We start from the raw sequence: 23,627 nt of genomic DNA, 5'->3' as shown, positions 1-23,627 counted from the left end.
CACATCACTCTCAAGTCACATTCTCTTTCAATGGGAAAGGTTCTGTTATACTGGCTATTGTACTTTCTTTTTACCTTAAGGTTCAGATACTTTTCCTTTCTTTGTTAATGTGCCTATCCACACACACAATGTCCTTCACTCCAAAAATACTTAGAATCCACTTAATTTGCCATTGACCCTGTTAAATGATTCTTTCACAGATATTACCTCCTTTATGATAAGTACTGTGTGCATTGATTTACCTTCCAGTAGTATTAGTTCTGTCCTCTGGGTTCTCATAGTATTCTCCCCCCCCCCCTTTTTTTTTATTGTTTACACTATTATAGATGTCCCCATCAACCCTCCTCCTTTAGCTCATAGCATTCTTTAAATCCTTATATTATAGTGACTATCCATGTTTGATGAATAAATAAGTAGGTGAGTGAAAAGAATAGGTACGGAGAATAATGTGTGTGCTCTGTAAATTTAATCTTACTGTAGAAACTATAAAGAAGTAGGTAATTCTGCTCCAATCATCCTTTCTTAGAACTGATCTTGATCTCCTTGGGAATCAGATGAAGAAGGAACATTTTCTCCACTAATCGGCAACTTTCGAGAGTCGGCTCTGTGTACTTAGGATGTAGAGTGGAGGAGGACTGGAGAAAGTTTTACAAGATATGCTCTCAGGAACTTGATTATCTTACTTTTGAATGTCAGACCTTCAGTCAAATTTATTTAAACTTACCAGCATGATTCAAAGTATAATTGAAAAGTCTAAGTCTTTCTTTCCTCCCACTGTAAGGCTGTCAAAATTCAATGGGAAATAAATCTTTATCTCTAAAAGTATACTTCAAAGAAAAAGAAAAACAAGTTACAGAAGGGCCATGTTGCAAGGGACAGTTTGGTCTAAAACCCACAGCTCTGATGCCTGCAGAATTTCAAGGAAGAAATTTGGGGCCTGCTCTGCTCTCCTACCAGTTTCTTTGGTATAATATTCAACTCAACATTGCCTTTCTCCATGCTTCACTTGCTTTGTTTGCTTTTTTTTTTTTTTTACATCCCAACCATGTTACTCATTTACCCAATTTATTTGTTCTACAAACATCTATTGAACATTTTCTCTAGGAAATCTGGTTTAGGCATTAGACATAAAAGTGGTAAATAAAAATGGTCTCTGCCCAGTACAAATAAACAGACAAACATGTGAAACGTGAAATTGAAATACAGTGTGATAAATGAAGCTATTATTGGATGAATACATGTGTGGACATACCGAGCAGACAGTGACCAGCTACCTGGTGGGACAGAAGCCTTTTAAAATAGAGGTGAGCCGGGACTGGTTTGGCTCAATGGATAGAGCGTCGGCTTGGGGACTGAAAGGTCCCGGGTTCGATTCCAGTCAAGGGCATGTACCTTGGTTGCGGGCATATCCCCAGTAGGGGGTGTGCAAGAGGCAGCTGATTGATGACTCTCTCTCATCGATGTTTCTGACTCTCTGTCTCTCTCCCTTCCTCTCTGTACAAAATCAATAAAATATATTTTTAAAAAAAAATAGAGGTGAGTCCTGACCAGTATGGCCCAGCTGGTTGGAGCCTCGTCCTGTGGAGGGTTTGATTCCCGGTCAGGGCACATACCCAGGTTGCAGGTTCCATCCCCAGTTGAAGTGTGTGCAGAAGGCAGTCAATCGATGTTTCTCTCTGACATCGATGTTTCTCTACCTTTCTCCCTTCCTCTCTCTAAAATCAATTTAAAAAACAAAAGAGATGACATTCGAGTTGGGAGTTGAAGACTGATAAAGAAGTAGTGATTGACAGGAAAAGGCTCTTTAAAAAGGAATAGGGAAGTGAAAAATATTGTTTCAAAGGTTGGTATACTTAAGACATCAAGGGGAAGTCTAGACATGTATGTGGTAGATTGGGTTGAGATTCTGTAGGATGCCATATTTTATACTAAGAAGTTTGAGCTTTAACTTGTAATTAATTGATGAAATTAAGCAGGAGAGGGACATTAATGGATGTGTTGTGTTGTTTTTTGTTTTTTGGGTTTTTTTTGGGGGGGGAAATGGACACACAAAACTAATAGACCTGTGGAAGGGACTGTTAACCAAAATTAAGAGGCCAAAATGGAAGGCAACAAGCATTTATTTGAGATCAAAGAATAGCTATTCAGAGAGCATTGATTCAGGTAGAAGCACAAATAAAGGCAAAAAGTATTTCTGAGAATGAGTTGGGAAACAATTACATCAATAGAAGGAAGGTATTTCTATTGATGCAGATATGCTAACATAGTGATGCTAATTCCAAACAATGTTTTTAGTTTTCAATCCCATCTGCTTTATTTTTTTTTTAATTAAAAAATTTTAAATTACAGTAGCTGTACAATATTATATTAGTTTCAGGTGTACAATGTAGTGATTAGACATTTATATAACTTATAAAGTAATAGTCCTGGTAAGTTTATACCCATCTGACACCATATATAATTATTATAATATTAGAGGCCCAGTGCACAAAATTCATGCCTCAGTGCGGGAGTAGGGGGGTGGACACACGTAGGGGGTCCCTCAGCCCAGCCTGTGCCCTCACAGTCCAGGAGCTCTTGGAGGATGTCCAACTGATGGATGTCCAACTGAAGGATGTCCTAAGCTGGCAGTTGGAAATCCATAGCGCTTCCAGGGAGATGGGAGAGGCTCCCCCCACTGCCACTGTGCTTGCCAGCCACGAGCCTGGCTCCTGCGTTGAGCATCTGCCTTCTGGTGGTCAGTGTGCATCATAGCGACCTGTTGTCCTACCATTTGGTCTATTTGCATATTAGCCTTTTATTATGTAGGATTATTGACCATATTCTATTGTATTTACGGAATACATGATGACTAGGTTGATGATCTAATTAAGGCTTTGTGACTGGGATGCTATTCCTTATTTGTCTTTCGTAAGTCTGCTTTTCTCCAAGTGATCTCTGGTATTTTACATGCTTTTTTGCAGTTTCAAAATGCAGGTGAAGAAGTTTCTTTGGGACACAGAGTTGCTTTAGGCCCAATCCAGAGTTTATTGTGCCTTGTTTTAATCACCTGTAGGTTTGAGGCATAAAACTTGTAAGGCAGCTCCTCTGGGATGAAGCTCTGGCTCCCTTTTAAAGTGGCTCCATTTTATCTTTTACGGGTCTCAAGGCAGGAAGAACATTTTGGAGGGTCATACCCTCATTCACATAATGATCTTCTTAGTCACAATCTCCTATGATAGGCCTCAGAATCTGTAGAAATAGTAAATGTCCCACCCAGGTTATATGATCAGGGAAGTCGGGAAACTATTGTACAAAACAGGATATTGGACATAAGAGATGAGGTTTCTAGGACCAGTTTTGCTACTGAGTCTGAGCTTGTACAAATCTCTTAGTTTTTACATCTTGAAAATTGAGGGTTTGGACTCAATAATGTAATTACAGACTTAAAAAAGACAAATAAGGAATAGCATTCCAGACTCTGTAATTCATGACTTCTGTAATTCAGTGCTTCTACTCAAAATATCCAACTTTAATTGAGCTACTTTTCATTTATAATGCCTATATATTTTTTCTTTTCTTTTGGGTCTCATTGACCTTTTGTAGCAGAAGGATTTCCTACTCCTATTCAAGCATTTCTACTTATCTGTACCTTAGTATGAATATATTTCCCACATTCTCCAAATTGCATTTGGATTACATTAAATCAGAAATAGTCTTTTTTGCCTTATTCCTGTTTTCTACCATACATATCTTATTCAAAAAGGTAACAATACCAGTTCTCAATTTATAGTAAGCAAGAAAATCTTCACATAAATATTCTAAAGCCATAGGTAATTAACAGTGATTAAATTATATGATAACGGAAGCTGCCAGTGTTGCCCATCATTACATGATACCCCCTCCAAGGAGCAGAGAGGTGTTTGTTGGATGCTGCCTTCCATCACATGTGCCTGAAACAGGCTTCAGACATGTAACTTGGGAGATGCTGCTTACCCTTTTCTTCCTCTCAAAAGGTTATACTCAGAGACAAGCAATAATTAGCACTCCCTACACTGTGTACGTGACGGATGCAGACTCTCTGACTTGTTTTTCTTCTCCCCTACAAAGGGGCCAGCATTAAGTTGACCTACTGCTTGCAGGAACCCACTCACTTGTCATTAATTATTGTCCATAAGAGAGAAAGAGGCAGATAGAGCCCACTGGAAATTCATGGGCTTTAGAATTAGACAGATTTGGGATTATTACATACTGGCTTCTTCACTTACAGAAGTTAGGAAAGTCATTTAACCTTTCATTTCTTCATCTATGAAATAAGTACTATGTCATCTGCCTTGCTGCAATATTGTGAGGATTTTTTGTATTGTCAAAGGGATCTAGCAGTATCTGGTCCTGGTGGACTAGTCCAGTGGTCGGCAAACTCATTAGTCAACAGAGCCAAATATCAGCAGTACAACGATTGAAATTTCTTTTGAGAGCCAGATTTTTTAAACTTCTTCTGATGCTACTTCTTCAAAATAGACTCGCCCAGGCCATGGTATTTTGTGGAAGAGCCACACTCAAGGGGCCAAAGAGCTGCATGTGGCTCATGAGCTGCAGTTTGTCAACCTCGGGACTAGTCTGTAAGTTCCTCTTTGTCTGAAGCTCCTTGTATAAAACCTAGAACATACTGGGTTCTCAATGAATATTGAGCATGACACATAGTAACTAAAGACTTTGCAAATGGTAATTGTTATGACTACACAAAGTAAAACAGTTTTACTTTTTAAAAATAAAATATACATGTTACATTTTTAAAATTTTCAATTGTTATTTCTCTGCAAATAGATAAGAATTGTTAAACATGAGGTAATTATTCTACAACAGGGCAGAGTTGATATAAATGCAAGAGATATGAAATGGTATGTTTTAAAAGCTTATTGGTTCCAACAACTTACGTTATTCAGATGTTATCATTGTCAGTCAGATGTTCCATCCATCCATGTGTCCATGTTACAGTACAATGTAGTAACTAGGAAAGGATTTGCCCTCCCTGTTCATTATATTATTTGGTTCATTCTTTGATTTTATTTAAGGATTATACGTGTGCTTATTAAGTAGTATTCTGTTATATTTATAGAATACATAATGACAAGGTAGATTATCTAACTAATTAAGGCTTTGTGACTCTGGAATGCTATTCCTTATTTGTCTTTTTTAAGTCTGCTTTTTCTCCAAATGATCTTTGGTATTTTACATGTTTTTATGCAGTTCTAAAATGCATTGCAGGTAGTGCTTCGAGGATTTTCTCCTGCAATTTAAAATTATCTCTCTCAATTACAGAGACCTGCTAAAATAGGGGCCCTGCATCTCTATAAGGAAATAGTTTCTTAGCAGGCATATGATGTATTTTGGTTTACCATTACTTATGATAATTTAAAATTGGGGAAGTAAAAATGTGCTTGTTTGTAGAATTCTGTATTTAAAGATGTAGTCATAACTTGGTTTATGAGACTTCCTTCTGTGTTCATGTTTTTGGTTTTTGTTTTTAAGTTGGTGGCAATTCACCCAGTCTCACAAACCATAATTCTGAGAGTCATCTCTGTGATTCCTTTTACTCCATAATCTAATCAGTCCCTGAGTTCTACCTTTTATTAAACCATTCATTGTTCTCCAATTCATCCCATCTTCTCTGTTTCTGCTGCCACTATTCCAGATCAGGTACCAGATACTGTTCTCCCTCTTTCCTAACTGACTCCCTGCTTCAGGTGTGCCCTTTTCTTCACAATCAATTGTCTTACGTGATATCCGACTCTACCCCTCTTCTTTTTTTTCCTTCTTTTTTTAAATAATATATTTTATTGATTTTTTACAGAGAGGAAGGGAAAGAGATAGAGAGCTAGGAACGTCGATGAGAGAGAGACATCGACCAGCTGCCTCTTGGACACCCCCCACCGGGGATGTGCTCGCAACCAATGTACATGCCCTTGACCGGAATTGAACCTGGGACCTTTCAGTCTGCAGACCGATGCTCTACCACTGAGCCAAACTGGTTTCGGGCTCTACCCCTCTTCTTAAAACCTTTTAAAATGCCTTGTCAACCACAGGTTCCAATTCAAGGTTCTTAACATTACAATTATAAGTATCTCTTACTCTTTAGATCTCAACACATTACCTCCTGAAGGGGTTTCTGACCACCCCACCACGGTTTATGTTACCTTTGAGGAAGAAGTGAAGAAAATCAACTTGTGCTTGGGTGAAATTTCCTCCTACTTGAGAATAGTATAGTGACAGGTGAAGTCAAGTGTGGTAGCAGGTTTAAAGTTCCATTGCAGTAAAGGTTACTAACATCTAAAGAAAGAATGTGAACACTGAGAGGAGGATGATATACAGTGGTAACATATAGAAAAGCTGGGAGTCACGAGCAAAATTGGCAGTGCCAAAACCTTATTGCCCATTCCTTTTACCCAGTTCTTGCTCATTCCTGTTGTGTAGGTAAATGTATCAGAGTGTCTGTGCCTGGTGCCATTAAGTATTCTAATCACAATTAAGTCCTTTTGCGCAGTTTAGTGGATGATGGTTTGCTTTATAGGAGGAAATAAAGCTGTTAAATTTCTTGTTGTCGATTAATAAAGTTTGGATTTATAAGCCAGTGTTTTTGTTTGTGTGACTCACTTTTGGGGGTTACACTGATAGAGTCATATTTCTTCTTGAGCACACTGACTTCACTGAGATACAGGACCTTGTAAACACTTCTTGGCAGCTAACCAGCCAGCTCCTCTGGTGACGCCATCCACCATGATGTGCAGCTCTTTGCGCCTCTTTGTTCAGATGGCTGTGCAAACACTTTTTCTTAGGCTTCTAAAAATACTAATATTGAAGTGATTTGAGTAAATAGATGAGCTACTGCGTAGTCTCTTAATATAGTAGTGTTTTCCTACAAAGTTACAAAAAAAGTTTTAATTTACTCTGAGTAAATTCATAAATTTAGGGTTCAGATTTATATTGCACTCTTCCTTCCTGGGCACCCAGAAAGCCATTTATTAAAAACCCACTGTGTGTCAGGCAGTGTACTGGACTATGTTTAATACTTTAAAAAATACTCCAGAAAAGTATTTTTACAGATGAATCTGAGACTCAAAATAGGTTAAATAACTCTTCCATGATTACAGCTAGGAAAATAGCAGAGTTGGGATTTGAACCCAGGGCTATTAAATTTCTGAATTTCCTCTCTTTAAGTTCAGAGCACTTACCTAGCACATTTAATTATGTTTAAATAAAACATACTTCAAGACCATTTTTCTAAACCTGTGGAACTTGATTAAATAGCTATGCTATATTTATTTGGGGATTTTTCTCATTTGGGGATTTTTTTTTTTTTTAAGAGTGATGTAGCTTTCATTCTTTCTTAAATTTAATTTATACAGTTGATTTTTCTGAAATAATTTCTTGCCTCTTTACAACTTATCTCTTTCCCAAATTAATTTCTACAAAATTAGTTCATGCCGAGAGTTTAATCAGTGCTTGCTATTAAATATGTGATTGTGTGTGTTTTTAATGGTTCCATTTTAAAGGCAGACCCATTCTCCAACAAAATCTCCTCCCCTTTCCCAAATGTAAATTCTGCCTGTCCAGCAGCAGCAGATCTCTGCATGGTTTTCTGTTGGAAGTGTAAGCTGAAGGGGACAGACATTCCCACTGCTAGGTGGGGCGGGGCGCGCTGAGCTGCATCTGCCCTTGTTGAATTATTAATGCACCATGTTTTTATGTTGCAGATGGCTGAGAGCTAGCCAGGAAAACAGGAGCATGATGGCTCAATTTCCCATAGCCATGAATGGTAAGCAAAGCAGCTTTGTGCTTGTGGGAAGATAAAGAAGTTATGAGATTGGGGGGGTAGAGGTTATAAAATATTCTTTTGTGATATTTTTTAGTGTAAAAATGAAAAACTTAAAGTATTTTTTAAACTAAGAGTATTCTTATCGAAAATATTTGGGCAGTCTATTTCAAAACACTGCATATAGCTTCTATTAGAATATTACGAATCCCACAACTCCTTGTAAGCATGTTCTGCTGTATCATCTGGAATGTGTGCTTAAGAATAACTTAAAGCCATATTATTATGTTTGATGTATAAAACTGGAGGACAAAAAGCAGAGCGCTATAAGCAGGAGAATATTAAAGGTGGTTTTTATAGCATGGGATGATTGTAAATTGATTAAGCCAATAATTATAGTGATAATGTGCTCTGACAAATTTGAGAATTTCTATGCCCCATACAAAGGAATTTGCATTAAAAACAGTTTAGTGCCGAAACCGGTTTAGCTCAGTGGTAGAGCATCGGTCTGCTGACTGAAAGGTCCCGGGTTCGATTCCGGTCAGGAGCATGTACATTGGTTGCGGGCACATCCCCTGTAGGGGGTGTGCAAGAGGCAGCTGGTCAATGTTTCTCTCTCATCGACATTTCTATCTCTCTCTCTCCCTTCCTCTCTGTAAAAAATCAATAAAATACATTTTTTTAAAAAAACAGTTTAGTTATAAACTTCAGCATGTTAAGTAGGTTTATAAATAAAATGAACATAATAGAAAGCAGTACAGCAGGTCCTCAAATAATGTCCTTTCAATTCACATTTCAATGTTGATGAGAAAAAGGAAATTGATTCCTATCCAGGACCGCTGTCTGTGTGGAGTTTGCATGATCTTCCGTGTTTAGGTGGGTTTTCTCTGGTGACTCCAGTTTCCTCCCACATCCCAAAGACATGCATGTGAAGTGAACTGGGCGTCTAAATGGTCCCAGTCTGAGTGAGTGTGGGTGTGTGTGAGTGGCCCTGCTGTGGAAGGATATCCTGTCTAGGGTGGGTCCCACCTTGTATCTTGAGCTGCCAAGAGTGGCTCCAGCCACCGGGGCCCTGAACTGGAATAATCCAGTTGGAAAAGAATTCTCTTTTTGGTTTTATTAATCGTTTATAAATATATAGGGCTCTACATTTATTTCAGTGTTTAGTATTAGAAGTGTTTTGGGTCTTAATTTAGAAGTTTGGTGACATTTTTGTGACCAAGAATATGCCATAGGAACTCTTGTTTATATCAGTTGGCCTAAGCACAGTGCAGACACAGGACTCACCGGGTTCTTGTCTCCGCCCCTGTAAAATGAGGATATTAATAATACACAATTTTAAGGTACTGGTGGGAGTCAATGAATTATTGTGTTTAAAGTATCTGAAGGGTAGTCAGGGCTCAAGAAAGGTGAGCTGCTTCCATCTTTGTCATCCTTTGTTGCTGTTGTCATGTTTTACCATCATCATTTTTCTAGAGTCATATAGTAGTAAATCAGTCTATAGCCACACTGCTTGCCTTCCTAGTCACAAGAATCGTGACATGTTAATTTATTTATTTTATAATAAACTGACCAACTAAGTAGGGTTTGTTTTTTTTTTACTGTGAATGTGGTATTTCTTTATTTAGAAAGTGTGTAGTGTAGCTATTTTAGGTTTTTAGTTCTTCAGTACATATGTTTCTTTATTTTTAAATCTAATCTTAAAACTTGTTAAGAGAGGATGGTTATAGATTTTTTTTAAATCCATTTATTTAGGGCTAATAGTGTGTGTGTAATAAAGACTATGTGACCTTGGCTTAGCAAAACAGTGCTTAAGGCACACAGTCATTTCATGGAAGAATTAGTGTTTCTTTGGCTCTAAATAATTTATTGGGGGTGACATTATAATATAATAAAATGATATAGGTTTCAGTTGTATAATTCTACAATACAGCATCTATATATTGTATTGTGTTCACCACCCCAAGTCAAGACTCCTTCAAAGTATGTATTAAATCAAATATATCATAGTGTTTTGAATTATAGTGGACACCTACTTTTCAATGTTAAGCATTCCTGGAAACAACTTTGTAAGGGAAATTTTTTTATATTGTAGGCAGCAAACATACACGAGTTTATATACCTAGACATATTTAGTTTCTTATTGGTAGAAGGTGAATTTGTAAAGGTAGTCAAAAGTGAAGAGTAAATGGTTATGAGCCACATTGAATGTATTGAGCACTAAAAACCTGCTCGGAGGGCTGGTATAACCGTATGTGAAGGATAGACCACAAAAAGATTGTGACTTTTATGTTCCCCCAAGTCCTGACCTTGCCTCTCTTGTTTTCTGCTCCCTCTTTTATTCATTCACATGTTTATTCCTCAATCACTTATAAGTGTTTGTTCTGTGCTGGGTACTCGGCTGGTTCTGGGAACAGAAAGGTAAACACACAAGGCTCCTGTTCTCCTAGGGCTCATCGTCTGGTAGGACAGATGGGGAAAAAGAATTACTGCACCTTTCTAAGTGCTCTGTGGAAGCACGGAGTAGCCTCTTGAGAATCCAAAGGAGGGAGCAATTAATTTGACCTGCAGCTATTAGCCACGCCCTAGAGGAAGTGGCATCTGCCCTGGACCTTGAAAGGGGAGTTTATATTTACTCTCAAGCTGTTTCCTGTGGCAGCACCCAGAAAGACGGGACTGTGAAGAGACCAGAATGAACCCCCACCTGAATATTTCAGGCAACTGTAGGGGGACAAAATACCATGCAATTTTCTACTCAGCAAAGTCTAAGCTGCTGTGGTCACTGGGGAAGGTGTTAGCGAAGATCCATCCCAAGGGCACAGCAGAGACACATTGCTGCTGGGATAAGAGTAGAAGAAAAAGCTGTCACTGAGGCGGGGAAGGAACCTTCTTGGGTCTAAGATTCTATACTGATACCAAGCAGAGTTAATGCTCCCACTGCTGTTGGGGAAGAAGCAGAAAAGTCCTTCCCAAGACCAAGGAGGAGGAGGCACAAGGAGTCTGGATGCCACACCCCAGGGGTCCGGGTACACAGGGCCTGCCTAAGACTGAGTGTGGATCAGGATCAAGTGGGAGTCAAAGCTGTCTGGGGGGTGGCGGGCCCAGCAGTCAGTTAAATGTCAGGGGCCTCTGGGAGTTGAGGAGAACCACACCAGAGCATTTACTTTGGGGAGGAAGGCGCCAGGGCCAGTCTGGAAGTTAAAGGTTATTAATGTCGCTTCTACCCTCACACCTCTCCGTGTCTCAGGTGTTTCCTCCTCAGGTGCCTGGTTCTGACTCTGCCTCCACAAAACCTAGGTGTTTCATTTGGCTCTAACTAACTTCACTGTGATCCAGAAGGCTTAGGTGAAAGAACTCCAAGGATTTTGCATACACCTAAGCAGAATTAACTTTGAATCCTTCCTATTTTATTTTATTTTATTTTATTATCTTTTTAAATAAGTAAATAAATCCTATTTTAGCTGAGCTGCCTGAAGCCGGAGGATGTGCCAGTGAGGCCCACCTGCAGTTGTTGTGAGAGAGATGCGTCATGTCCAGTAATGGTCAGGCTAGAATCCTGATGTTCCCTTGGGCCCGTCTGTCTGCGTTCTTGACTCTGTCATTTCTGTGGGACAAGCAAGGCTTTTAGGTTCTTCTCACTTCGTTAGTTGTGGAATTCAAGTTGAACCACTCCAAGGATGCTTCAACATGGAAAACACAGTTCAACATGGAAAACACTGGAAGTTGTTTTCTCGAGTAAGAGTCCCTTGAGGGCGGGAACAATACTTTCTCCCCTTTTATTTTCGGTTTTATTCTGTGGCCCATTCCCGGCGAGTGGTGTGCAGTCATCGCTCAGTAGACGTTAGCGGACTGATGAGCGAAAAGGGCTGTGCTCTGTGTTTGTGATAGAGCTTTACTCTTTGTGTCGCTGGGTATCAAGTACTGTCATTAATTGGGCATTTGTGACTCATTTACATTTTAGAATTGTGTATTTTAAGCATTCTCATCTATACAGTATGATTTCTTTGTCTTCCTTTTATGTTTTAGGAGGGCCAAACATGTGGGCTATTACCTCTGAAGAACGGACTAAGCATGACAAGCAGTTTGATAACCTCAAGCCCGCAGGAGGTTACATAACAGGTTTGTGTTTATATTTTCTGGTGACTTATGCTCCTTTTCATGTCATATCTTAGAAATAGTTTTGAGTGCTGTGAGTTTGTATTAAATGATAAAATTTATTCCAAGGTGAAATATTGCCATTTGCAACAACATGGGTGGATCTTGAGAGTTTCTTACATGAAACAAGTCAGATAGAAAAGGACAAGAACCTTGTGATATTGCTTACCAGTATATGTGAGATATAAAACAAAAGCCACAAACTTTATTACTAATGACACAGCAGTTAGCATGAGCGTCAGCATGTTTCTGTCAACCTCCCTGTACACTGAGTCAGACGGAGACCATGCAGAGATCCCAGAAGGATGCTACATGTGCAGAGATTGTGTTGTAGGAGGGGAACACTGAGGTTGAGGAACCCACCATGTTTCAGCAAGTGGTAAGCTAGTTTATTCTTTGTCCCAGAGGGAAACATTACCTCGTCCCTCAAGATAGCGCACTGAGACCCAGTTCTGAGAAATGACCCTGGTAGAGAGCAGTTAGGATTTCCCATGCTTAGCATACACAGCTGTATATAGAGGATTGTAAGAGATCTAAGGAGGGCTATTTAGAATTCTTCTAAGGAATAGTATTTTAAACTATACATTTTATTAAATAGAAATATATCTAATAAGACTTCAATTGTGAAAAAACTGAGATGAATAATGTAATCTTTTATCACTGATCACAAAACTAGTTGTGACTTTTTTTTAGAACATCTAAGTCTTATTAAAGTAATATAAGTAATTTTATATATGTATTTCCGTTTAATTTTTTAGTGATTGGAATTGAAATGTTAATAAACCAGTAACATTGTTGCCCATTATTATTATTCAGAGGCATTGAAATAATTCCTTCCACTGATATGCTGTTTGATTTTTGTTTTTATTGCCTTTAGGTGATCAAGCACGTACGTTTTTCTTGCAATCAGGCTTGCCGGCTCCTATTTTAGCTGAAATATGGTAAAATAGTTTTTTTGTAGAAGATTTTAAATTTCCGATTGTCTGGTTTTGTTTGTTTTTAATACAGTTTAACACCGTGGTCAGCAAACTGCGGCTCACGAGCCACATATGGCTCTTTGGCCTCTTGAATGTGGCTTTTCCACAAAATACCACAGCCTGGGCGTGTCTATTTTGAAGAAGTAGCATTAAAAGAAATTTAAGTTTAAAAAATTTGGCTCTCAAAAGAAATTTCCATTGTTGTACTGTTGATATTTGGCTCTGTTGACTAATGAGTTTGCCGACCACTGGTTTAACATAAAGTTGTTTTTACTTGTAATCTGTTATTAAGTAAAAGTATTTCTTCAGTGAGGACATGAGTGTGGGGTTGTGGGTTGGAGGGTTAATGGAGGGATGAGGACATATATGTAATACCTTAATCAATAAAGAAATTTTTTTTAAAAAGAGTATTTCTTCAGCTTGTTAGAAATACATTTGATTGAGTAAATGATTGAAAACCAATTGGGATTTTGTTCTATAGGACAAATTTCTAATTTACTTAGAATTTCTAAGGAAAGAAAATGTATACATTTCCATTGAAAAACATTTCTTTATAATTTGACAGAATCTCAGAATTTTCTTTCTATTATTTTGTTGTTTCATTTATTTCATCATCTACAAACCCCAAATAATTCCTCCTTTCTTCTGTTCCTACCTTAAAGAAATTATGCTTTATGATATCTATAATAACATTGTTTTTTAATGTACTTAAAGTAAATACCAATTTCTACTCCATTTTTCTCTCCACTTGGAATATTCCCAGCTTGGCTAAGTGTCAGGCATATAACAAGCATTCAATAAATATTTGAACAAATGAGTAAGTTTAGAAGGATTATCCTTTTTTTTTTTTTTTTTTTTTTTTAAAGAATTCTAACCCAAGGATATGTTTTTACTGATTTTTAGAGAAGAGAAGAGGGAAAGAGAAAGAGAGAAACATTGATTGATCACCTCCTGTATGCACAGGGGAATGAGCCCACAGCCTAGGTTTGTGCCCTGACAGGGAATCAACCCCTCAGCTTTAATGCCCTGAATGATGCTCCACCTAACTGGGCCAAGGAGTCAGGACAGAAGGCTTATACTCTAGAGTAATTTTTTTCCATCAAAGGTCTCTAGATTTTATATAGACTAACATTATTTCATTATATACTATTTCTGGTCAGTATTTCTTAATGTATAGATTTCCGCTTTTTGAAATACACATGCGCATACTTAGGTGATGATCAATGTGCGAATGCTACATCTTTGTTTTTATTTTATCATCCTCAAAAGTATGTTAACGCTATGTACAACCTACCCACCTCATTGTCCTTTCAGGGCTTTATCAGACCTGAACAAAGATGGGAAGATGGATCAGCAAGAGTTCTCCATAGCCATGAAGCTCATCAAACTAAAGCTACAAGGCCAGCAGCTGCCCGTGGTTCTCCCTCCTATTATGAAACAACCTCCTATGTTCTCTCCATTACTTTCTGCCCGTTTTGGTATGTGTTTATTAATTTAATTAGCTACATTTGATAGTTAAACTTGATTCCTAGGCATAATATTTGGTGATCAAAAAAGGATTTTTTGGCATAAAATGACAGTCTCCTGACACCAAATGAATTTTTACGTCTGAGATAAGAAATATTAAATTTGTTGTCATTCAGAAGATGATTTGACTTTGGGTGATGAGAACACAGTGCAATATAAAGCTCTTATAACATAGAAATCCATACCTGCAGCCTATATGACCCTATTAACCAATGTCCCCTCAATAAGTTTGATTTTTAAAATGATAATAATAAAATAAAATAAAAATTGCTGTCATAGCTAGGGTGTCCTTGTAGTCCAGTTTTCGCAGGACAGTCCTTATTTTTGTCTATTGTCCTGGCTTCCAGTCTGGTTAATGTGCCTTTTCATAATTCCCAGCTGCATCTAGGGGATAAATTAATATCCCCCTCGCTATACTGATCCTTAATACTAATCTTAATTAATTTCTTCTGTATTTTGTATGAGTAACAAAAAATGTGAACAATTTTAAACTCATTTGAAATAGTTTAATTTGGGATGGGGGTAATTTAAAATTATACATACATAGAAATTTCTTTAATTCAAAGGTTAGCCAGCTGATTTTAGGGCTAAAAGTTGAAGACATTGTGCTAATTAATTTACATATTCTTCAGAGATAACCAGTTTTCCATTCATTTTCATTAGCCAATTTATTATGTGTGAGAAGCACTCATTGAAATGGAATATTCAACTGGATAGCTCTGTGTACCTGAAACATGTGCCTCTCCACCAAATGTTAGATCTTAGAATGCTAGCTAGCTTCTTTCACTATTGTAGTGAACTCTAGAGATAAATACCAAAGCATTGTGCGACTATATTTATGTAATGTTCTTAGTAATCTTAGTTAGTAAATGAATAAGAGTTGTCACTTTGTTCCTTTGGGTGGGGGCAATTTGGCTGTGTGTGTGTCTTAATCAATAGCACTGTATTTATTATCCTCACACATTTGATCAGGTGATACATCCTCTCTTTAAGAATACTAATATTTAATTGGAAAAAGCTGCTTAATTTTGTTCATGATACTGGAAGAGAATTTTTAACTCCTTGGTAGGCATTCTCTTAGTTCACACAGGTCAGACTATTGATAGTTAAAAAGCAGTGGTTTACCTTCCTCGTGTAGGGTAAAGCTGCTTTTGTGTATTTTTAAGACTAATTTGCCCATAGTGTTGCTGTTACTATGGGGTCTGCTCATGGCACTATAAGCTTGTTTTCTGGCATGTGTTTTCTAATTGACTTACTAGCACTAGAAAATGTGTTCTGTTTTGCCTTTAGGGATGGGAAGCATGCCCAATCTGTCCATTCCTCAGCCATTGCCTCCAGTCGCTCCTCTAGCAACAGCTTTGTCCCCCGCAACTTCAGGGGCCACCCTCCCTCCCTTAATGATGCCTGCTCCCTTGGTGCCTTCCGTTAGCACTTCCTCCTTACCAAATGGAACTGCCAGTCTCATCCAGCCTTTATCCATTCCTTATTCTTCTGCAAGTAAGTACTTTATGTCTAATAAACCAGAATTTCATATGAAGAAAGACACTATTATGTTCATGTTCCAATAGAGGCAGATTTCTTTCATAATTTGTAATATTGTTTAGTGGGCACCTTTTTCATTTTTTTCTTTTCTTTCTTTCTTTCTTTTTTTTTTTTTTTAGCATTGCCTCATACGTCATCTTACAGTATGATGATGGGAGGATTTGGTGGTGCTAGTATGCAGAAAGCCCAGTCTCTGATTGACTTAGGATCTAGTAGGTATGAAGACTTAAGCTTCCAACTTTTTATGTTTTAATAAGGAGTATTTAACAAATGACTATTTTTTTAAATCTCTGAACTTATCCAGGTTTTACTTTATAATGGCCAAATGTAAACACTTAAGGTAAATTTACTTATTTATAACACACATAAAATAATTGTTTTATTTTTAGAATTACAAATGCCTGTGGTATTTTACCTTTGAAAAAATGTTTCATGTAAACAAAAAATATTTTGCTATGTTTTTAATCAGTCAAATTTTTTTTGCCAAGAGCTACATATTTTTCTTTTAAAAAATATGTTTTTTAAAGATCTTATAACCATTGTACATTCTTAATTTATTTCTTGAGCAAATTCTTCTGCTTGAGTATTCTTTAATTTCAGAAAACATTAATGTTCATTCCTCATCCTTTCTATAAATCACAATAATGCCCTTTTTTATAAATTAAAAAGTTTTTCAATTACAGCAGACATTCAGTATTTTATTAGCTTCAGGTGTATAGCATAGTAGCGAGACTTTTATAAAACTTATGACATGATCCTCCCCAAAAAAATCCAACAACCCCCTGACACCAGGCATAGTTATTACAGTATTATTGACTGTATCCCTATGCTGTACTTTACATTCTCATGACCATTTCCTAACTGCAATTTTACTTCTTAATCCCTTCACCTTTTTCACCCAGCCCCCCACCTGGCAACCATTGGTTTGTTCTCTGTATCTATGATTTTCTTTCTTTTTTATTTGTTCCTTTATTTTGTTTTTTAAATTCCACATATAAGTGAAATCATATGGTATTTGTCTTTGACTAATACCATCTAGGTCCATCCATGTTGTCACAAATTGTAAGATTTCACTCTTTTTTATGGCCTAGTTATATTCCATTGTATATATCGGCCATATTTTCTTTATCCAGTTGTCTCACAATAATGCTCTTTAAAGCAGTGACCCAGAAGAATCTTTGTATCCTAGCTTAAACACTCACTGAATAAATAACCTTTTTTTCTTAACGTCACTGAACCATATAAAAGCTGGGACAGTAATACCTTTTAAGTTTGTCAGGAGGATTAGAAGTAATATTTGTAAAGGCCCCAGCACATTATGGGGCCTGGTATATTGTAGGTTCTTGATATATGGTAGTTCTATACTTCATATGGTATTTGCTTTCCTAAGAATAAGGATAATTGTTTGAATTTTTTTCTATATCAAATACAAAAGCAATTACTGTTGTATTATAAAAGATATGATTCTTATAAAGTTGGACTAAATATATTTTATTTAGAAACATAACATTTTAAAATAAATTTTGTTATAGCTCAACTTCCTCAACTGCTTCACTCTCAGGGAACTCGCCCAAGATTGGGACCACAGAGTGGGCAGTTCCTCAGCCTTCAAGATTAAAATATCGGCAAAAATTTAATAGTCTTGACAAAAGTATGAGTGGATACCTCTCAGGTAAGTGGCATACAATGCTTAAGAATGTGAGTTAAAGTTTTTTTTAAATGGACTTCTATTGAAGAACTTTGAATTTGTACCTTATAGCTCATCTAAAATTTTAACATAAAAAATTTGGCAGGCATTGGATATATGCAAATAATGTAAGTTGTGTAAAAATTCAAAAATGCATATAACCTGGTTATTTTCTTCAAAGTTCTTACAATAAAGTTGAGCACATAAATGTACACGCAAAAGACTTCACCCTTGAGAAAATCAGACTTCATCCTCAGAATAGGAGTGCATGGAGAAGCTCACATGACAAGAGGGAGTGTGTGTGATTAGCCTCAGTTCCCTGCGAGTCCCTGTCCTCGTGAGTCTTTCTCTACTTGCCCTTTCTAAAGGCACATGAGCATTGCTTATTCTTTAATGCTCAAAGGTAACCATAAAACTTGGCCTTAGACCCCCATAGAATATTTGAGTTCATGGTAGAACAAACATCCAAACTTCACTAATTGAAAATAATGAAGGGGATATAAACAGAAGGTAATAGGCAAATAGACTTCCCACCTTCTGACTTTCCCCTCTCTTCACTCAGCAATGAAATACAATGCAGGCCAAACAAAATTAGTGTTTAAAAGTAATAGAGCTTTAAAGTGCTAGGGAACATAGAATGGGATATATTAAAACTGATGCGATCAGATAAAACAGCTATAGGAAGGTTTGGGTTGAAAATGTGCATTTGGGAATCACTACCCTCTGGTGCTATTTACAGTCAGAGAAATAGATGTGAATACATAGAAAAGAATGTCCAGGACAGATCTTTGGGGAGTATCAACATTTACAAGTCATTTAGAAGAGGAAGAAGAGAGACGAAGGAAGGAGCAGAGGGGAGAGATCTGAAAAGGCTAAGGGAGCTGTGCTTCCAGTTGCATTGGTGTGCCAGGAGGCTCCAGAACTTGGCCTCTAACACTGTCTACATTGGTGCTCAGTCCTGCATGCCAGTCACTTGTGAACAGTTATCTTCTGAGCATTTGGCGCCATTAATTCTGATTTTCAAATTCTTTGGGGACAGGGAAAGTGTTGTTTTGATTACTGCTGAATGCTCAGTGCCTGGCACATGGTAAAAATTTTTATGTTAAAAGATCCCAGGATAGCTGCAGTGTTATTTTATAGGTACAACTATTTAGGTTTGTGTGACTTTAAAGAGGCTAAAGAACTTTCTTTTTTTTCTTTTTCTTTCTTTCTTTTTTTTTTTTTTTTTAATGTTTTCCCACTGAATCAGGTTTTCAAGCTAGAAATGCCCTTCTTCAGTCAAATCTTTCTCAAACTCAGCTAGCTACTATTTGGTGAGTTTGCCCATTAATTATGATTTTTAACTATACATCCTCTATAATAAGAAAGATACTGTTTCTAAAAAAGTTTGTGACTCAAAGATGTTCCATAAAAGTAGCTGCTTGAAAGTTAACACAACCTTTGAAAGCAAATAAAATTGTGCAAAATGTTATTCATGAGAACTTTGCATTTAATTATTTTATAAGTAAAACTAGTTTGCTTTATATAATGCCTTTTATGGAGAATTAGAAAATATCTCATTTTTAATGTAGAATTTAATGTGATTTGAGTCCTGGCCAGTGTTTTTCAGTGATTAGAGTGTCAGCCTGCACACCCAAGGCTCATGGTTCATTTTCCGGTCAAGGGCACCCCCGGTGGGGGCATGTGCGAGAGGCAACTAGTCCATGTGTCTCTCTCATATCGATGTCTCTCTCTCCCTCTCTCTCTCTCTCTCTCTCTCTCTCTCTCTCTCTCTCTCTCCCCCCCCCCCCCCATTCTCCTTCCCCTCCCCTTTCTCTCTCGCCTCCTTTCTCCCCTGTCTTTCACTCTCTCTGAAGAGCAATGAAAAAAAATTTCCTCAGGTATGGATTAACAAAACAAAAAAAAAAGTGATTTGCTAGGTGAATTAACCATGAAAAAAGGCAGCCCACATTTTCAGAAGGAATAGTTTTCTTTCTATTTAAAAGTTTTTTTTCTCTTTCGTGTTTAGAAATTAAGGGTAAAAATTAACTCACTTTTCTGTATCTCTACATTTTACTAAAATACGTTATGGTAACTATTTTACTATCATTCCTTTTTGAAAAGATTTTAAAATTGATTTTTAGAAAGAGAGGGAGAGAGAAATATCGATGTGAGCACATCAATCGGCTGCCTCCTGCATGTTCCCTACAGGGGATCAAGCCTGGACCCTGGGCACGTGCTCTTACTGGGAATCGAACTGACAACCTTTCTGTGCATGGAACAACATCCAACCAACTGAACCACACTGGCCCGCACTATCATTATTCTTGTTTTAAAAATTAAAAATTGAATTGTTTTGAAAATATTTCATTCCAAACTGAGACTTCCTTTCTCACTTGCGAGTTTTCACATTTTCTTTAGGAGTCTGGCTGACATTGATGGGGATGGACAACTAAAAGCTGAAGAGTTTATTCTTGCGATGCACCTCACGGACATGGCCAAAGCTGGACAGCCTTTGCCTCTGACTTTACCTCCTGAGCTGGTCCCTCCATCTTTTAGGTGAGTGCCCTTCACCCCTCAGCTGAAGAGGGGTGGTTTTGATCCCTTGGCAGACATGAGTACTACTTTGGGATTTCCACTAGTTTAGTGGAGAGTTAAACATTTACACTGACATTTAATTTTGGAATTTAATGAATTACGGAGAAGGAATAGATATTAGAAGTAGTTATGTTTTCATTGTTATCGATAAGAAAACTGATGACTAAAGAGAATAAATTTACCCCAAAAAAGCAATTTTATCAAATCTTTCTAGCTTGACAATTCATATACTGCTGTTCATTATAACTACGGACCATACTGTGTTTTAAATATCTTTACCATAATGTTCTAAATATTAATTTGCTCTGGTCATAGGTAATCTATATTATCTAGACTAAAAATTCCCCGACTGCATGACACAAAATTTATTTATTGTTCGCTTTTCTTAGAGGAGGAAAGCAAATTGATTCCATTAATGGAACTCTGCCTTCATATCAGAAAATACAAGAAGAGGAGCCTCAAAAAAAATTACCAGGTAACACTGTGTGTCTGAGTTCTCTTAAATTTTACCTTGAAATGTAAATGAATTATTTAGAATTTTTACATTTTAAATATTGTATATGCTATACAAGAATCTGATAAATGTGGTGGATTTTGACATCAAATGAAATTAAGATTGTCGAAATTAAGAGAGTATGTATGTAGGAGGAAGAGACAGTTTGTGTATTTGGCAAGAATGTGTGGATTAGCATCCTAATTAAAGTGTTTCTCCCACTTCAGGAGAAATCATTAGAGCAAATTTTGCAATGAAATCTTGAATTTTTAAAAATAGTTTAAGTATTAGTTGAAGAAATACATATGTAGATATTTTAAAATCTTAATAAGTTAATGGCACATGTCAAATAAACCAAATATATAGCCATCTTTAAGGTTGTCCTTAAAAAAATGTTGAGAAAGAAAGTTGAAAAGTATTTTTATTGGCAGAAATAGTTAAAATTATTTCGTTGGATTCAGACTTAGAAAACTTGTTTTCTAAAAATGAATATTCTTAGAGCAGAAATAGTTTACTATTTACATTTGAATTAAAATTATCCTTAGGAGAAGTATCCAGGGAGTAATAGCCAAATGGTCACAAGGCATGAGTATGTGGAGACTGAATGGTGGGGTCAGCAGGCCCTTCATGTCTGAGGATGCTTATACTGTCCCTTATGTAGTTACTTTTGAGGACAAGCGGAAAGCCAACTATGAGCGAGGGAACATGGAACTGGAGAAGCGACGCCAAGCCCTGATGGAGCAGCAGCAGAGGGAGGCAGAACGCAAAGCCCAGAAAGAGAAGGAAGAGTGGGAACGAAAACAGAGAGAACTGCAAGAACAAGAATGGAAGAAACAACTTGAATTAGAAAAACGCTTGGAAAAGCAGAGGGAATTGGAGAGACAACGGGAAGAAGAAAGGAGAAAAGAGATAGAAAGACGAGAGGTTATTTTTAGGTTATTTTATTTCCTAAGAAAATAATTTCATTTAATAAGTGACTATATTTCCTTCAATTAAAAAAATGGTTGGTTTTGTTGTGGCTTTTCCTTATTCATACTTACTTTTTACAAATCTAAATCTTGCCTGTGAGGGATGTTCGGGGCCAGTGAGCGGTAAGAGAAAGCATGTCTTCTCTTAGGTGACATCTCAGAGAACTGATTACAGAGAAGAGTGAGGAGCTGGTTAGTGAGCCAGGGGAAGAAGTCAGTTTGATCAGGTCATCAAATGAACAGAAGCTTAGGATCCAGAGTGAAGAGACCAAGGAAGTGGAGAGGCAGAAAGATGGGAGAGGGGAGACAGAGGCCTAGTGAGGAATCAAGAGGCTGGATAAACAGTGTTGTGTAGGGCTCGCAGGCTGCGTTTTAAATGGCTGGGATGGAGCACCAAAACTATAAATAATATGAATAGAAGTTGTGTTCTTCCCTGGTACCGGGAAAAGGTGCAGTTATTTCTAGTAACATATTTTTTTTACGAAATCATCCTTTTGTTTATTAAGAGAAAAGTAACTTCCCTGTGAGTCAATCCATAAATCTGATGGGTGAGGTCATTTTTGTGTAAGTTTTTTCATTTAGGACCATTGATAAAACTAGGTCTGCCCAGTTACCCATAGGCACTCAGTTCCTGCCTCACTCTTGTCATCTCTTAGTGTTTGAATGATGCAGAATTGTTTATGTAGAAATTTAATTCATTATTCTCAGGCAGCAAAACAGGAACTTGAGAGACAACGTCGTCTGGAGTGGGAGAGAATTCGCCGACAGGAGCTCCTCAATCAGAGGAACAGAGAGCAGGAAGAAATCGTGAGGCTGAACTCCAAAAAGAAAAGTCTTCATCTCGAATTGGAAGCACTGGTATGGCTAAACTTTAAATGAAATTTATCTGAATGATGCTGGAATTACCTGTTGAAAAATGTCATTGTTTTAAAAATCCATCTCATGACTACATCATGTTTAATGCTTAATGTTTTAGTACTCCACTTGGTTTTAAACCTTTATCTTAGACTGAGGATAAATGACATTTAAAAATTTAAGAAAATATTTTCCTGATAACATTTTCTATTAGCATTTTATGTTATATTTGTATGCTCTTCCTGTAGAATGGCAAACATCAGCAGATCTCAGGCAGACTTCAAGATGTCCGACTCAGAAAGCAAACTCAAAAGACTGAGCTGGACGTTCTAGATAAGCAGTGTGACCTGGAAATTATGGAAATCAAGCAGCTCCAGCAAGAACTTCAGGTAAGCCCTTTGCTGCTGAATTGTCCTTAAATGTGAAACATAATTAATAATTCTTCCTAATAGCCGAAACCGGTTTGGCGTCGGCCTGAGGACTCAAAGGTCCCGGGTTCGATTCCGGTCAAGGGCATGTACCTTGGTTGCGGGCACATCCCCAGTAGGGTGTGTGATGGAGGCAGCTGATCGATGATTCTCTCATCGATGTTTCTAACTCTCTATCCCTCTCCCTTCCTCTCTGTAAAAACTCAATAAAATATATTAATATATTAAAAACAATAAAATAAAATAATTCTTGCTAATAGAGTGGGTGTGGTTTTTGGTATCAAGAACCCCTTCAAGTCTCTGATAGGCCACCGTCCCAGAAAGGAAGTGAATATACACAATTTTGTGTATAACATCAGGAAGTTCATTGACCACCTAACACTCTGATAGGCATCTGGTTAAGGTCTACTTAATATCTGTACATAAAAGGACATTTCTCATTTTGTGTTTTAAGTTTATATATCTTAAACTAAGGTTTTTGCTACCTCTTCAGGAAATTTTGACTTAACATTATTCTTTCCAGAATTGTGCAAGAATGTTGACTGTGTCCCCCAGGACTTGGTAATTCTGTCCTTTACTTGTGCATTAGGATCTGGTTCAGTTGCCATAGTTTGCAGAATAGGGAC

General features: G+C 37.3%; 1 protein-coding gene across 7 annotated transcripts in view; it reads left to right on the top strand.

Moving 5' to 3' along the window:
• The window catches only part of ITSN2 (intersectin 2), an 87,006-nt gene that overhangs the window by 11,485 nt on the left and 51,894 nt on the right, over positions 1-23,627 (top strand). For all 7 annotated transcript variants that reach the window (XM_045580502.1, XM_036434717.2, XM_045580504.1 and 4 more), the window contains 13 exons: positions 7,734-7,795; positions 11,819-11,911; positions 12,825-12,888; positions 14,239-14,402; positions 15,742-15,948; positions 16,113-16,209; positions 17,526-17,665; positions 18,930-18,993; positions 20,081-20,218; positions 20,647-20,732; positions 21,412-21,674; positions 22,427-22,576; positions 22,822-22,962. In XM_045580502.1, coding sequence (XP_045436458.1) covers positions 7,765-7,795; positions 11,819-11,911; positions 12,825-12,888; positions 14,239-14,402; positions 15,742-15,948; positions 16,113-16,209; positions 17,526-17,665; positions 18,930-18,993; positions 20,081-20,218; positions 20,647-20,732; positions 21,412-21,674; positions 22,427-22,576; positions 22,822-22,962 — 1,638 coding nt within the window. In that variant the 5' untranslated portion in view covers positions 7,734-7,764. Of the gene's footprint in view, positions 1-7,733; positions 7,796-11,818; positions 11,912-12,824; positions 12,889-14,238; positions 14,403-15,741; positions 15,949-16,112; positions 16,210-17,525; positions 17,666-18,929; positions 18,994-20,080; positions 20,219-20,646; positions 20,733-21,411; positions 21,675-22,426; positions 22,577-22,821; positions 22,963-23,627 lie in introns of those variants that run through there.

This window comes from Pipistrellus kuhlii, unplaced genomic scaffold (assembly GCF_014108245.1).
Source record: "Pipistrellus kuhlii isolate mPipKuh1 unplaced genomic scaffold, mPipKuh1.p scaffold_m20_p_13, whole genome shotgun sequence".
In the NCBI taxonomy this organism is placed as follows: Eukaryota; Metazoa; Chordata; class Mammalia; order Chiroptera; family Vespertilionidae; genus Pipistrellus; species Pipistrellus kuhlii.
This window is presented reverse-complemented; position numbering and strand designations above follow the sequence as displayed.